The sequence below is a fragment of the Streptopelia decaocto genome (genome assembly GCF_964273445.1).
Source record: "Streptopelia decaocto genome assembly, chromosome: 1".
NCBI lineage: Eukaryota > Metazoa > Chordata > Aves > Columbiformes > Columbidae > Streptopelia > Streptopelia decaocto.
Genome location: NC_138663.1, coordinates 191,474,743 through 191,489,355, shown reverse-complemented (window position 1 = coordinate 191,489,355; position 14,613 = coordinate 191,474,743). Strand labels below are relative to the sequence as shown.

Below are 14,613 nucleotides of genomic sequence, written 5' to 3'. Positions count from 1 at the left end.
CCCATGATGCAAAAACACAAAATAAAAAAGGATACAATATGTAAAAAATAAATTAGATAATTAATTTATTTTATAAATAAATAAAATGTAACATCATAAAAGTTAAAAAAAAAAAAAAAAGTAAAAATTATTTTCCAGGAAAAAAAAAGGAAAAAAACATCACTTTTCCTCTAGAGACACAATTTAATATAAGATAATTGGCTCAGTTAGAAGGACAGTAACAACAAATAGACAGAAGTCAAACTCCTGCCACTATAAAGCTTTGTGACAGATATGATTCTCATCTTCCACTTACAGGAGCATTCCAATGAACATACTATAGCATCCAAGGGGCATTTGAGAAAGGATGTGGGCAAAGAGAGGTAAATACAATTACAAGATAAAGGGCAGTGGATTCACATTTACATAGATAACAGACGACACTTAAGGCACAGACATGACAAGGTGTATTTCTGTCCTCTGGTTGCTGTATGAATACTGTGATTCCTGCTTCGTTTCAGTCATAAAGCACAGCCACTGATACTCTGCAGTAGAGAAGGGAGTTTCCCTTTTCAGAGCTGATTACCCAGTATTCACTGCCCTGTTAAATACCTACAATATGGGCAGAATGAATGTAGAGCATTGTTAAGACACTGCCAGACTAAAAACTTTTCCCAAAGACAGACCACTATACAGAAAACAGGACTGTGAAAGATGTAAGCCCTTGGTTTTTAGCGAAATACTGCTGCAGACGATTGAGATGAAAACTAATTTTCCTTCCCTGTCTTGTAGATGCATGTATACCTGCCAGAAAAAAATACTCCTGCCAAACCCAGAGGGAGAAAAAGGCTGGGCCCCAGTCCTGTGCTATAATCAGGGAGGCCCTACACAGGCTCAGGAGATTCTTCCCACTGATCCATCTGCCAGACTTGGTGCCTGAATAAATAAAAAATAGCAAAGATACACTACCAGGGAAAGCAGACACTGTAGGAAATGTAGAAAGCAAAGAGGATACATAGACAATAAATTTTATCAACATTTCACAGTAATGTTAAGCACTTCATATCAGAATGTAATTCTTCCTGTTTCGAAGACACTCCACAGACAAGGTAAAGGAGATCCATAAGCTACAAGATAGTATCTTGAACCAGTAGGACAGTGCTCTTCCACAGACTGCTATTGACCACTGCTAAGATGGAATTTGGAGCCAGATGGACCTTGACTCTCCTCCAGTATAACCATTACTTCATTCCCACTTTGAGAGAAGCATGTCTGCTACCTGTACAGGTTGAAACAAAAGCAGCAGCTGCTCCCAGGCCACACCACAAACAAGCAATCCACGTGTATACCGTGGAGTGCTGTGTGCTCTGGCATCAGGTACCAGGAGCAGCCCCAGCAGCTGGACATCCCTCTGCCTCCCCTGCATGGCAAATTCTGAGCACCTGGACACAAATGCTGCTGCATATACACGGCTCAGTTCCCACATGAGCATGCAGTACCTTGAAACAAGGCCAATTTTATGAGCTGTTGCTCATAAAACTACTGCATCAGTAATAAAGTACAAGAAAGCAGAACAGCCAGGCCACATCTATACTACCATAGCTTTCTTATCCAGAGTAAACTACTACTTTAATCAGACACATCCAGTCTAATTCTGTTTAAAAAACAAAAACCTACAAATATATGGTGAAGGAAGATTTTTCCTCCTCCACTTAGAAGGGAAGCACAACTTTAAACCATCTTCTCTGACACAAATCTAAAAGGCCACCACTGCTGATGCAAGAAAGGCAACATGCAGGGCTCCTGTCTTTCAGAGCTGCTACCTCATTATATGCAAAGGTCTTGTGCACTATCTAAGTCTGTGTAGAGGATTTATTTCCCAGTCTTCGCAGGAGCTATGAGAATGAATTCTATTGATAAACAGTGATAAACAGCTATTTCAAGTCTGTAGAAGGGGACGATAGGTGCATATTCAGTGAGAAGTACAGTACAGTTAAAGCATGAAGAGAAGTTGGATTGTATTCAGTGATCAAACTTTATTTTTAAACATTACTGAAGCTCAGCTAAGAGCTAAAAGTAAACAATAGTAAGGATTTTCTAGCTGTTCTGAAACCATTTCATCCTCTTATATCTTCAAAGAGGGCCAATACTCCCCCGTAAAACAACAGAAGAGCCAAAAACTTCTGCAGGCATTCCAGCAGTAACTAAGAAATCTTACGAACAACTGCCCCACCAGACACTCTTCATTTTTTCATATTGAAGTACATCTTCAAAAAAAAAAATCCTGTTTACATTGAGAACTTTCTTTGTCCTTATTGCAAGGAATGAAATAAAGACACTCATTTACATTACAATCACAAACATAAGGAGCTTACCTCTCAGCACGAAGGACGCCACTGTAGTAAGGGTGATCCCACGGCATCAGCTTCTGAAAGAGAATTCCAGCTTATAATTACAATCATGGACAACAAGCGAACCCAAAGTAAAAGTTTTGTTTCCTTTGAATATTTTTGCAGCTTTGACAAGTTGCAGAACTTTCAAAACACAATGGGAAACATTCAGTGCTAAGAATATAATCAGAAATAGCATCATGTATTGTAACCTGAAACCTTTTTAACATTTGCTTCAAGATGGTACTTCTTATTCAAATATATAATAGGACTACATACCAGATTTCAAGAAATACACTCAATTCAAATAAAAATATAAACCTAGTTATGTACAGAATTAGGATACATACAACACAGTATACAAACTGGACATGTATCTAACTCAAAGTGCTGCATTTATTTTCAAATTAATCTATTAATTAATTCAAAACAAAGTAATATTCACTTTCAGCATTTTATGTTTTGGTTATCTCAGTTCATTCTGTATAAACCAACAGCTACCTCACACTCAATAACTGGTTTTAATACAAATAGCAGCTAAGCAATCAAAAAGCATTTGAAACCAGAAGACAGAAAGTTTCTAATTACACTACATGTTGTACACTAAAACAGAGTTAATTTTTCATGTAGAACAAGGTCAGCTTATACTATTATTTTAAAAAGAAATAAAACATAAACTAACAAATGAAAATTTAACTTACTGAATTCTGGGGGTTGAGCTTCATTTTCATCTTTGTCATCATTTCAAAATCTTTTTGAGTTCTGAAAAATATTTTTATGACAAAAATGTTAAAGAAAGATTTTTGAGCAATGGAATACAATACAAAATAATAATCTGTCCTAAGACAATATCCATCATCAGAGATTGATAGTACTCTATAAAAGGGCAGGCTCATATCCCATATGGTAAAAGAACTTCTCCATTCTGCTTCTGTCATTCAGGTACCTCCAAATCAAGTCCCTCTTACTCTGGTTGTACACCTCCAAAGCATTTTCTTCCTTACAACACACTGCATTTATACAGAGCGATGAATCTGTTTTGTACTGTGTGGAACTAAGGGAGGCAAGAAGGACAAACGGGGATTTGCTTATAGGTGTAAAATATATGGATTTGTGCATACAGCAAGAAGACCTGGAGAGGTGTTCTTCAACACTTAAAGTTCATCTTCTTGTTTGCTGTTGCCCGCATTTCTTGGCACATCACTTGTTACATTCAGTTCTGGGTGTTCTCTGATCATAGACAAAAAATGTATTCTAAGCCGACAGCTGCCCTCAAAACTCTGAGAAAGTCTTGCTTTTTGTTTCATCAGAGCATATGTTAAGCAGCACTGACTGACTTATTAATGCACAAGTCTCTCTATATTTGAAATAAAGAGTATGGTTAGAAACATAAGTTAGTGAACAAGACATACCTTTTAGACAACTGATCGGAAAGCTGCTCCAGAAACTGTGTTACTGTCTCTAGAAGGAAAATGGGGAAAAAAATTAAGAAAGTGATTCCTTCCCCTAAAAGATGTTAAGTTTACATCGAAATATTCCAAACAAAACAAGTTCATTTAGAACAACAAAGTTGTTTTAGAACAAAAAGCTACTCCTTTGAACACTGTGCCATCATTTCAAGAGAATTCAGTATTCCATTTATTTTGTTACATTCTGAGATAATGGCAACTTCCTAATCTAAAGAGTGAGCATTGATTCTGAACAAAAACACTAGTTCCTACTCAGTGCATATTGCCATTTATAGAAAGCATGAGTACTGCATACAGCAAAATGTAACTGCAATAAGATACTTCACCAGAAGAAATTTGTGTACACTTAGCAAAAGAAACTAGCAGCTTATGACCTCATACCTAATACAGTGCATTTTCTTTTCTCAGCATGTCCTTCCACACATGCCTTATACCTGGATTTTTGGCCATTGTTCCCTGAAGAGCCCTGTGGGCAAAGGTGTCATACCCAACCAACTGTGCCAGACTGTTTCGGCTAGCAAGCAAATCTTCCAAACGGGTCAGCTGCTCAGCATTTGGGTAAAGAAAAATCTTGTAAGCAGCTTCTCGCACCTAATACCAAAAAAAAAAAAAAAGTCACATTACTACAGTGCATTTTTTAGGGGAAACAAGAGATGCAACTGAAGATCTGGCATTACATCTGTATTTCACTGGTATTGTTGGGAAAAGGCCTAAAGCCTTTTAACAATAGCAATTATGACTGCCTGACAATTATGTCTCTCTTATCCATTAAAAATCAAATGAAAAAATGCAATGAGACAACTTAACAGATCAAGACTGCCAAAAAGGGTCCTGTTCTCTACTCCAGTCAACAGTCCCCTCTCTGCTCATTGCCTCCCTCCTCCTGCCAACATCTGTGCTTCTCAGACCACTCTGTGGGCTGTCTTAACTCACTAAAACTTCTGAAAATAAACCCGAAAGAAAGCCAAATTGTTCTCTGCACGTCAGTTAAGCTGGCTTATGGAAGGATCTGATAAGAACCAGAGCCAGGGTCATGGGAGAGAAAAAAAAGGAAGAGAAAAGCCTTATTTCTTTTGAAGTACCAAGCTATTAGTCTGCCCATCTGCCCACAGACAATCAGGCTTTCTCCTATTTCTACTTTGTTTGGACTTTTTTTATAACTCTCAAAGAAAAAAAAATCACCTCAAGCCTGAGAAAATTTGGTAAAGTGTTTTTTATGTTTCATGAACCAACTGAAGATAATCTTTATGGAATAGGCTTAAGAAATTCAGCAACAACTTACACTTGTCTTCATTTGAAATAAGCTTCTCTCTTGGATCATATATTCATCAAGAATAAAGGTCCTGGGTTTATAGAAACTATGATATGACCATAATAATGTACAAGTCATTTCATACCTGTTCTGTTCCACCACGTTTTCATTTAAAAAAAAAACAACAACCAAAAAAAACCACAAAAAAAAACAAAAAAAAAACCACACACACACAAAAAAAAACAACAAAAAAAACCCACCAACAAACAAAGTAAGTGAGATGGTTTCCCATCCTTGATTCAGCAGCGTGTCTTTGCCGTAAAGGCCAAGAGCATACTGAGTTCTATTAGAAAGAGTACAACCAGCTGCTCCATGGACGCAACTGCTTCCCTCTACTTGGTGCTGCCCAGACTACATTTGGAATACAATGTCCAGATTTGGGTTCCCCAGGACAAGGAAGACACTGACATACTGGAGGGACTCTAGCATAGGGCCACCAAGATGTTTGGGGACTGAAGCACATGGCACAGAATGGAGGCTGAGAGAGCTGGGTTTGTCCAACCTAAAGAAGAAAAAGCTCAAAAGAGATCTTTAGCTACTGAGCAGCAAGAAGAGGAGATGTAATAAACACAAGCTGGAAGATGAAAAAATCCAATCTGATATCAGGGAAAATAATAATAATCATAATCATAACAACAACAACAACAAAGGTGGCCAAACAGGCTGTCCAGAGAAGTAATATAATCTCCATCCTTGGAAAGTGTTCGAAATTCAACTGGATGTGTCCCTGAGAAACCTGATCTACTTGATCCTGCTCTGAACAGGATCAGACTCAAACTGACAAGCTCCAGAGGTCCCTTCCAACCAAAATGACATTATTTCCAAAGACCCTCTCCAAAGATCTGATTCAGAGCACTGTATTCTTTAATCGATGTATTACTCATAGTTTCAGTACCAGTTCTACAGATCACGCTGTTTTCAGGACAAAAAGAGTTTATAGATGATATGTAATTAATATTATTCCTTTATTTGTGGCCTATCAGTGCCATAATTTAATTCATGTTTATTTTCTGTAAGAAAATAAACATTACCGCTTGGGTTCTACCACAGTAGGCTTTTCTATTTTTCATGACAAACAAGATTTCAAAGTCAGCTTGATTATTTAACAATATAGTAAGTGAAAACAGAACATTTTAGTGTTGCAATTCACTCCTGATCCTTAAGTCATATCCAAAAGACTAAGGAACCACTGTCACATTTCAAAGAATCTAAATTAATTTTAAATTAAGAAACAAACTCTAAATGAATTCTTTTAAGAAAAGCATCATTAGCAATAACTAAAATAAGATCATTCAGGATAATTCAGGTTGGATGGGACCTCAGGAGGTCTCTAATCCAATCTCCTGCACAAAGCAACGCCAGCTATGAGGTAAGACCCAAGTTGCACAAAGGTTTTTCTAGTCAGGTCCTGAAACTCTGTACAGATGGATAGACAGCATGACCTCTATCTTTTATTGCCTGGGAAAAAAACTTCTCAGATTGGCATTTCTCACTTCCACTTGTGCCTGCTGCCACTTGTCCTGTCATGCACCACTGTGAAGAGCCTGGCTCTATCTTCTCCATGATATCCTTGCAGGTATGGACAGGCTGCTGTCAGGGTCCCCCAAAGCCACCTCTGCTACAGGGTGAACAAGCCCACATCCCTCAGCCTCTCCTCACAGAGCAAGCACTCCAGTTCCTGGCCACCTTGGTGGCCTCTGTTGAAGTCACTCCTAAAGAGTGATAAGTAAAGGGCTATAATCTCTTCCCTCAGTCTCTGGCTCTGCCCCTGTTCACACAGCCAAGGATGCTGTTGGCCTTCTTTGCTGCCAGGTTCACTGTCAGCTCATGGTCAGTGTCCTGCCCACCAGCCCCCAGGGCCTTTCCCACAGATCAGAGCCAGCCAGGCACTCTCAGCCTGTGCTATTGCCAGGAATTCTTCCTTTCCAGGTGTAGGACTTTGCATTTGTCCTTCTTGGATCATTCCCTCAGCTTCCAGGTCACTCTGAATGTCAGCCCTGCCCTTCAATGTATTGATTATTCCTCCAGATTTGGTATCAGCTGCAAATCCAGTAGGCAAGCACTCTGTCACCTCCTCTAGGTCATTGATAAAGATATTAAACAGGAGAGGTCCTGGGACAGACCACTGCAACACTTCTCCCATTACCAGCCTTCCAGTAGAGTACAACACTTCAATCACCACTCTCTGACGCTGATCATGAAATGAGGTTTCTTTAACTGTCTGGTTGAACACCAATCTAAACTCCATCTCCTAACTTGGATTGTTCCATTGATCTTCCTAGGGATCAAGGTGATGCTAAGTTGCCTGTAGTTCCCCAGTGTGGGTTTTTAGGCCTTTCTGAAGGTGAGTGGAACATATTATTTCCACCAATCATTGGGGTTCTTCCCTGATCTTCACAGCCTACCAAAGACAGAAAGCATTTCAAGGACAATAGCCAGTTCTCTCTGGACCCTTGGATGTAGGCATCTGGTCCCAAGGATTTATACAGGTTGCGTTCTCTCAAGTAATCCCAAACTGGATCCTCACTTACTGCTGGCTGTTCTTCTCTTTGAACCCTTTCAAACCCACCCACTAAGCACAGTGGGTGGGGAGAACAGACTGGGGAACACTGAGACGAAGAAAAGGATCGACACCTCAGCCTTATCTGTGTCTCCTGCCACTAAGCCACCTACCTAACTCAGCACTGAGCCCACCTTTTCCTTCCCCAGCCTTTTAGTAGGAATGCAGCTGTAAATGCTCTTCTTGTTGCCTTTGATGTCCCTTGCAAGCCTCAACAGCAGTTGAGCTTTGGCCTTCCTGGCATTATCCCTACAGGTACAGGCAATATTTCTAAATTCCTCGCTTGTATCTTGTACCTTCTTCCCCTGCCTGTCTGCTGCCTTTTGGAGATGAAGCCTTGTCATGAGTTCCCTGCTTGCCAAGCCTGGCTCCTGATTATGTCTGCTTGGCTTTCTAAGTACCAGGACATGCCACTACTGCGTATCTTAGTATCCTACTATCTTTCAAGAACTGCCAGCTTTCTTGAGCTCCTTTACCCTTCATAGCTGCATTCCACAGGATTGCACCTCCCAGTTTACTGAATAAGCTGAAGTCTGCTTGCCTGAAATCCCCAGTCCGTATTATGCGCCCCTTCTTCAATCTATTCAAGATCTTCACCTCCTTTATTTCACAGGTGCTACAGCCAAGGCTGCCATTGATTATTATGTTCTAAAACAGTTCTTACTTGTTAAGTCATACCATCGTAAACTACATGCATTTGCCTCAATAACAATTAAAATAATTGTTATGCGCTTTTGCTATAGAGTATGCCAAAGCAAACTCTGGGAATACACACCAGATCATCAGGACAATCAGCATGCAGACCAGCAACTTGCAAGTAATTGCCTTTAGCTGTAAAATTATACCGGATATGCTCTGGTAAAACATGTTTGTCAATCTTGTTGGGAAGGTGAGCTCCTGTCAGAAATTCATTACATAAATCCAATATCCTGACGTTGAGGTTGACTGCTTTTTTACGCTGTAAGAAAAAGAAAGTACAAGATACACAACATATTCAGACATGGCATAAGTGAACTCAAAGTTTCTAAAACCTAATGGACTTTTCCAGAAATGAAGCAGAAAATACAACATTTAAGACAACACCAATAAAATCCTAATGTGGGCCTGAAGTCAACAAGATCAGATGCTTGTACAGATCTATAATTTCATATAGGATCGAAACTTGAAAGAAAATACCTGTTTCTGCAAGTAAGAACATGTACATGTACAGTAGAGTTTAGCTAGAATTTACATAAGCTTTGTTAGCTGCTTGGAAAGCATTTATAAAACTATGCCTAATACGATTTCTACGTAAAAGACAGAGGAGGAAAAAAAAAAAAAAAGCATCACTGAGATGGATAAATCCTCCTAGTATTCTGAAATAAAGAATTACAGTTCTTTTGTTACTGTTCATATTGCATTATTTTCTGAAGACTGCAAGGCATTTATGGTACTTCAACCTTTCCCTGAGGAGTTTGTGATTTACGTTTTTACCACCATCATTACAGTATTTCACACATTTAACCCTACTGTAAGATTTGCTTCAGTGAACTTGCTCATGTTAGTAGAGCATGCCCTCTATTGCCTGTGGGTTCATAGCTCAAAAGAAAAGGCTGAGGGTATAAATACTTGTGAAGTCCAAAGAGTGACAAAACCTGCAAGTCCGTCCTCCCAAGTCCACTCTTACTCTTTAAAACACACCTTTTGATTTTTATTTTAAAAAGCAGACATTCTTTGTAGCAGAAGTCAATTTCAATTTACAATAGTGAAGTAATTCTAAAGTCTGAAATGAGAAATGAAAAGAAACAATGACATGGAGCAAAAAGTAATAGTAGAAAAGCGGAATTGACAGGGAAGAAGAGAAAAACATGCAAAAATAGGGGGCAAGTGAAATTGTAACTGAAAGGGTATGAAGCAATGTAGAATCAATAGTCAAAACAGAAATAGAACCCAAGTCCAAGTTTCAGAGTTGTTCTTTGTACAACACAATTGTAAAAATATATTCTAGAGAGATCTTCCAGGTCACAAAACACCATCACAACCAAAGTAACTTTACCACATAAATCTGGTAAAAGAGCCTTTGTGCAGATCTCAATAGAGGGAATGACTCAAGTAAATAAGCTATTAACTTCATACAGGGATGTGAGCTATGAACAGACATCCAGCAGAGCATCCATACCACAAAGCATGGTGAAAGCTGATGGTTTTGGCAAATCCATCACTAACTACTGCAAAGGCATGTAAAAGCTCTGAGAGGTACTCAGATCATGCCCAGACATTCAGTTGTGCACAAAATTTACACCTTCTGGTTACATGAGCATCAAAGGAGAGACTGGAAACACACCTGATCCCTTCTAAAACACTCTCCTTGATTAACAAGGTGCTGCTTTCCCCCCTCTAAATAATTTGTTCAGACAGCTGAGTAAGATTTTAAATATCAGATGCAGACAGCAATCAAAGGAAGCAGGATCCTAGGTCTTGGCTATAACTCTTCGGAGCAGACAAAGGAATGATGAGGGAAGAACAGCCAACTAATACCAAAAACAATATGAAAAAACACAATTTAGAAGTGATTTTAAATGGACAAAATTAACCACTTCTGAGAGGACAAGATGCCGCAGAGGTCAGTGGGAACCTTGGAGTACAAACTGGCCCAGAATCATGTGATTCATGTCCCACATGTTTCATTATCTGGTCTTTGGTAGTCAGGTAAATTTCTGTTCATATATTGTAGACAAAAATTACCTTTTCTTCATCCAAATGAATGCCACTGATCTCAAAATCAAACATAAAAAGTTCTGCCACTCGCCTAAAAATACAGTAAATCCTTGTTAAAACAGCCTCATCCGATAGCAAGCATAATTTCTTAACAGATTTTGCCCTTAATAGTTATTTAGGTTTGATGTCTTTCATGAAGAATAACGACACAGTTATATGAATATTGTTATTATGGACATAGATTTCCTATGGTTTAGGTCCTTAACAGTTTATTCAGCAAAATCGGATTTTTCCTTTGCGGTTATTTTAATCATCTGCATTGAAAATATCCTTCAAAATAATTCCACTACATTAACCTAAATGTTTAAGCATTTTGTGTAAATTACCATTTTAATTTGAGACTTCATTTATTCTAACAGATCAGAAAAAGATCTCTTCAAATCTAGCATGTGGGGAAAAAAGAAGAAGGAAGAAACATACTCAAAAAATGAAACTTCTCTAACCATGCCAATGAACAAATAATTCAAAACTGTAACTGAATAAGCAGCTAATAAAATATTTTACTGCAATCATGAAGTTTTAAATAAACATACTGATAACCCTATTTTGAAATATATAAATAAGTTTCTATACACTGAAACCAAGTTATATAGTCTATTCCCTACTTTCGTTACTAAAAACACTGATATATACACTGCAGTACAGCACATTATTTTAATCAAAATGGTTTTATTGAAGATAATCTTGTTTTCATTTTCGTTTTTTGAGATCTCAGTAATTCACCTTAAATATATCTTGTGTTCTACAGTCATACAGACATCCTACAAGACTACAGAACTAGAAACTACCTAACTCCTGTGCAGATAATTTAGTAGTGACTAATAAATTAGTAACAGAGATGTAGTATGTTTTCCAGTTGTTTAATTAATTTAACAAAACACAAAATATAAGCACAATAAAGAATTAATACATACTATTGAAAAATCTGAATCTATAAGCATTAATAAGTACCTAGTTTCCGGATCTAGGGAACTCATAACAACTTCATCAGCTAGCAGACGTCGCAAACTCTGACACAGCTCAACATCTGTATTTAATCTGGAAAGATACAGAGTAAAAGAATCATGCAGGAGCAACAAACACTAATATTCGAATCTCTTGGCGTCATTTGGTAACTTAAAAACTGTTCAGAATAGAAATTTAAACTAAAACAGAACAACCTTTCATTAGATACTGTAACAAAGCCAAATCCTTAAATATCTGTAACTGTAAGACTGATGCTTTGTTCAAATATGCAAATCCTTGCTACATTTTTTTTTGTTGATTGCTGTTTTCACAGATGATCATACAGTAATTTTTAAAGATGCATATGGAAATTAAAAAAAAAAAAAAAAAGCAGAAAACATACTTTTCTACCATGGTACCAATATTCCTGCAAGCTTCTTCAGCAGCCTCTCTGAATGCAAAGTCAGGGTGGGCGATTTTCACAAAATCAGCCTGACATTGTAAGAAAACAGTGAAGCAAAAAGACAAATTAAAAAGTCTTGAATTATAAACAAAGTTGCACTCAAGTAGTTCCAGTCACATTAACATTTATTTCTATAGTTCTGTGCAATCTATTTGCAGAATTTGCCCTTTTTTCTAAAAAATAAAGCTTATTGGAAAACCGCTGGCAACTATTAAGCCAGGAAATGAACATGTCTTTCCAAACAATATATTTAATCCATACACTTCTTAAAAACATTTTAGTATGGTGTGTATCTTAGAGTTCTTACAGAGATACTCCTATGTATTCAAATGTTATAACAAAAGATTTTTAAAACTAAAATTCACAGTTAAGAAGAAAGCACACTCCCAAATATGTGTAGAGGGTTTGTTTTCAAACCCTTTTTACTCTTGTGCACGGATAATCAAGTTATGCTTTGACAGCATTACCTAGAAGGAAGAAATATGTTTAAAGGGAAAACCCATAAGTTCCTCTAGATTAAAAATAGATTTTTAGTAAGTCTCCAAATATGTAAAGGAGTTTGGAAGCCCAGAAGGATGCTAAAAGGAGGCTGTGGAGCTAGGAGCTTCCATGACTGCTGACATGAATTCAGGGAAGTTCCAGCATTGAAACTATAAATAATTAAAGACTGGGAATACACTGAAGACATTCAGCATGACTTTACAGAAAGCACATGAAACATTTTTGACTTCAGAGTGTGATTGCATTTTGATTGAAAAGGCAACCTTACAAATGTTGTGCACGTAAGATTTTTACTTCTCAGAATGCCCCATTTAGAATCCTCTATACTATAGACAGAATAGGTGCTGAATGGCAGATCTCAAAATTCCTGCCAACAGAAAACAATCACCAAATTGCTTCTAGACAGAGCTCTGCAAGCTCTGCATCTTTGAACATGTAAACCTGAAAGCAGTGTATAGGAGGTAGTTTTAACTCTGCAAACTGAGGAGAGTTTACAGGTCATGGAAGCAGGGGCTGGCCACTTGGGAGGAATATAAGGCTGCTGTTAGAGGATGTAGGAAGGCAGCTAGGAGAGCCAAGGCCTCCTTAGAATTACAGCTGGCGAGAGGGGTCAAGGACAGCAAAAAGAACTTTTTCAAATACATAGCAGATAAAACTAATACCAGAGGCAATGTAGGCCCACTGATGAATGGGGTGGGTGCCCTGGTGGCAGAAGATACAGAGAAGGCAGAATTACTGAATGCCTTCTTTGTCTCTGTCTACTCTGCCGGAGGCTGTCCTGGGGAGCCCTGTACCCCTGAGACCCCGGATGAAGCCAGGTCAATGGAGGAGTTTGCTTTAGTTGATGAGGACTGGGTTAGGGAGCAATTAAATAGTCTGGACATCCATAAATCCATGGGTCCAGATGGGATGCATCCACGGGTGCTGAGGGAGCTGGCTGAAGTCATTGCTGGACCGCTCTCCATCATCTTTGCCAAGTCTTGGGAAACGGGAGAGGTGCCTGAGGATTGGAGGAAAGCAAATGTCACTCCAGTCTTCAAAAAGGGCAAGAAGGAGGACCCGGGTAATTATAGACCGGTCAGCCTCACCTCTGTCCCTGGGAAAGTAATGGAACAGCTTGTCCTTGGTGCCATCTCAAGGCACATCAAGGATAAGAGGGTTATTAGGGGCAGTCAGCATGGCTTTACCAAGGGTAGGTCATGCTTGACCAACCTCATAGCCTTTTATGAGAATGTAACAAGGTGGATGGATGATGGCAGAGTGGTGCATGTGGTCTACCTTGACTTCAGTAAGCCTTTGACACAGTCTCCCACAGCATCCTCACAGCTAAGTTGAGGAGGTGTGGTCTAGACAATAGAGTAGTGAGGTGGGTTGCAAACTGGCTTAGGGAGAGAAGCCAGAGAGTGGTAGTCAATGGTGCGGAGTCTAGTTGGAGGCCAGTATCTAGTGGAGTGCCTCAGGGGTCAGTACTGGGGCCAATATTATTCAATATATTCATTGACGATTTGGACGAGGGAATTGAGTGTACTATCAGCAAGTTTGCTGATGACACTAAGCTGGGAGGAGTGGCTGACACGCCAGAAGGCTGTGCTGCCATCCAGAGACCTGGACAGGCTGGAGAGTTGGGCGGGGAATAACCTAATGAAATTTAACAAGGGCAAGTGTAGAGTCCTGCATCTGGGCAGGAACAACCCCAGGTTCCAGTATAGGTTGGGAGATTACATATTAGAGAGCAGTGTAGGGGAAAGGGACCTGGGGGTCCTGGTGGACAACAGGATGACCATGAGCCAGCACTGTGCCCTTGTGGCCAGGAAGGCCAATGGCATCCTGGGGTGTATTACAAGGGGGGTGGTTAGTAGATCGAGAGAGGTTCTCCTTCCCCTCTACTCTGCCCTGGTGAGACCACATCTGGAATATTGTGTCCAGTTCTGGGCCCCTCAGTTCAAGAAGGACAGGGAACTGCTGGAGAGGGTCCAGCGTAGGGCAACGAAGATGATTAAGGGAGTGGAGCACCTCCCTTATGAAGAAAGGCTGAGGGAGCTGGGTCTCTTTAGTTTGGAGAAGAGGAGACTAAAGGGGGACCTTATTAATGTTTATAAATATATAAAGGGTGAGTGCCATGAGGATGGAGCCAGGCTTTTCTCGGTGGCAAACAATGATAGGACAAGGGGTAATGGGATCAAGCTGGAACACAAGAGGTTCCACTTAAATTTGAGAAGAAACTTCTTCTCAGTAAG

General features: G+C 39.3%; 1 protein-coding gene across 1 annotated transcript in view; it reads right to left on the bottom strand.

Moving 5' to 3' along the window:
• MIPEP (mitochondrial intermediate peptidase) overlaps positions 1–14,613 on the bottom strand; it is a 77,141-nt gene that overhangs the window by 57,659 nt on the left and 4,869 nt on the right. The window contains exons 3-10 of the mRNA XM_082044690.1: positions 11,816–11,904; positions 11,419–11,505; positions 10,435–10,498; positions 8,486–8,668; positions 4,273–4,429; positions 3,782–3,830; positions 3,071–3,131; positions 2,355–2,407 (exon numbers count right to left, since the gene is read on the bottom strand). Of these exons, the coding sequence (XP_081900816.1) occupies positions 2,355–2,407; positions 3,071–3,131; positions 3,782–3,830; positions 4,273–4,429; positions 8,486–8,668; positions 10,435–10,498; positions 11,419–11,505; positions 11,816–11,904 (743 nt within the window). The remainder of the gene's footprint in view (positions 1–2,354; positions 2,408–3,070; positions 3,132–3,781; positions 3,831–4,272; positions 4,430–8,485; positions 8,669–10,434; positions 10,499–11,418; positions 11,506–11,815; positions 11,905–14,613) is intronic.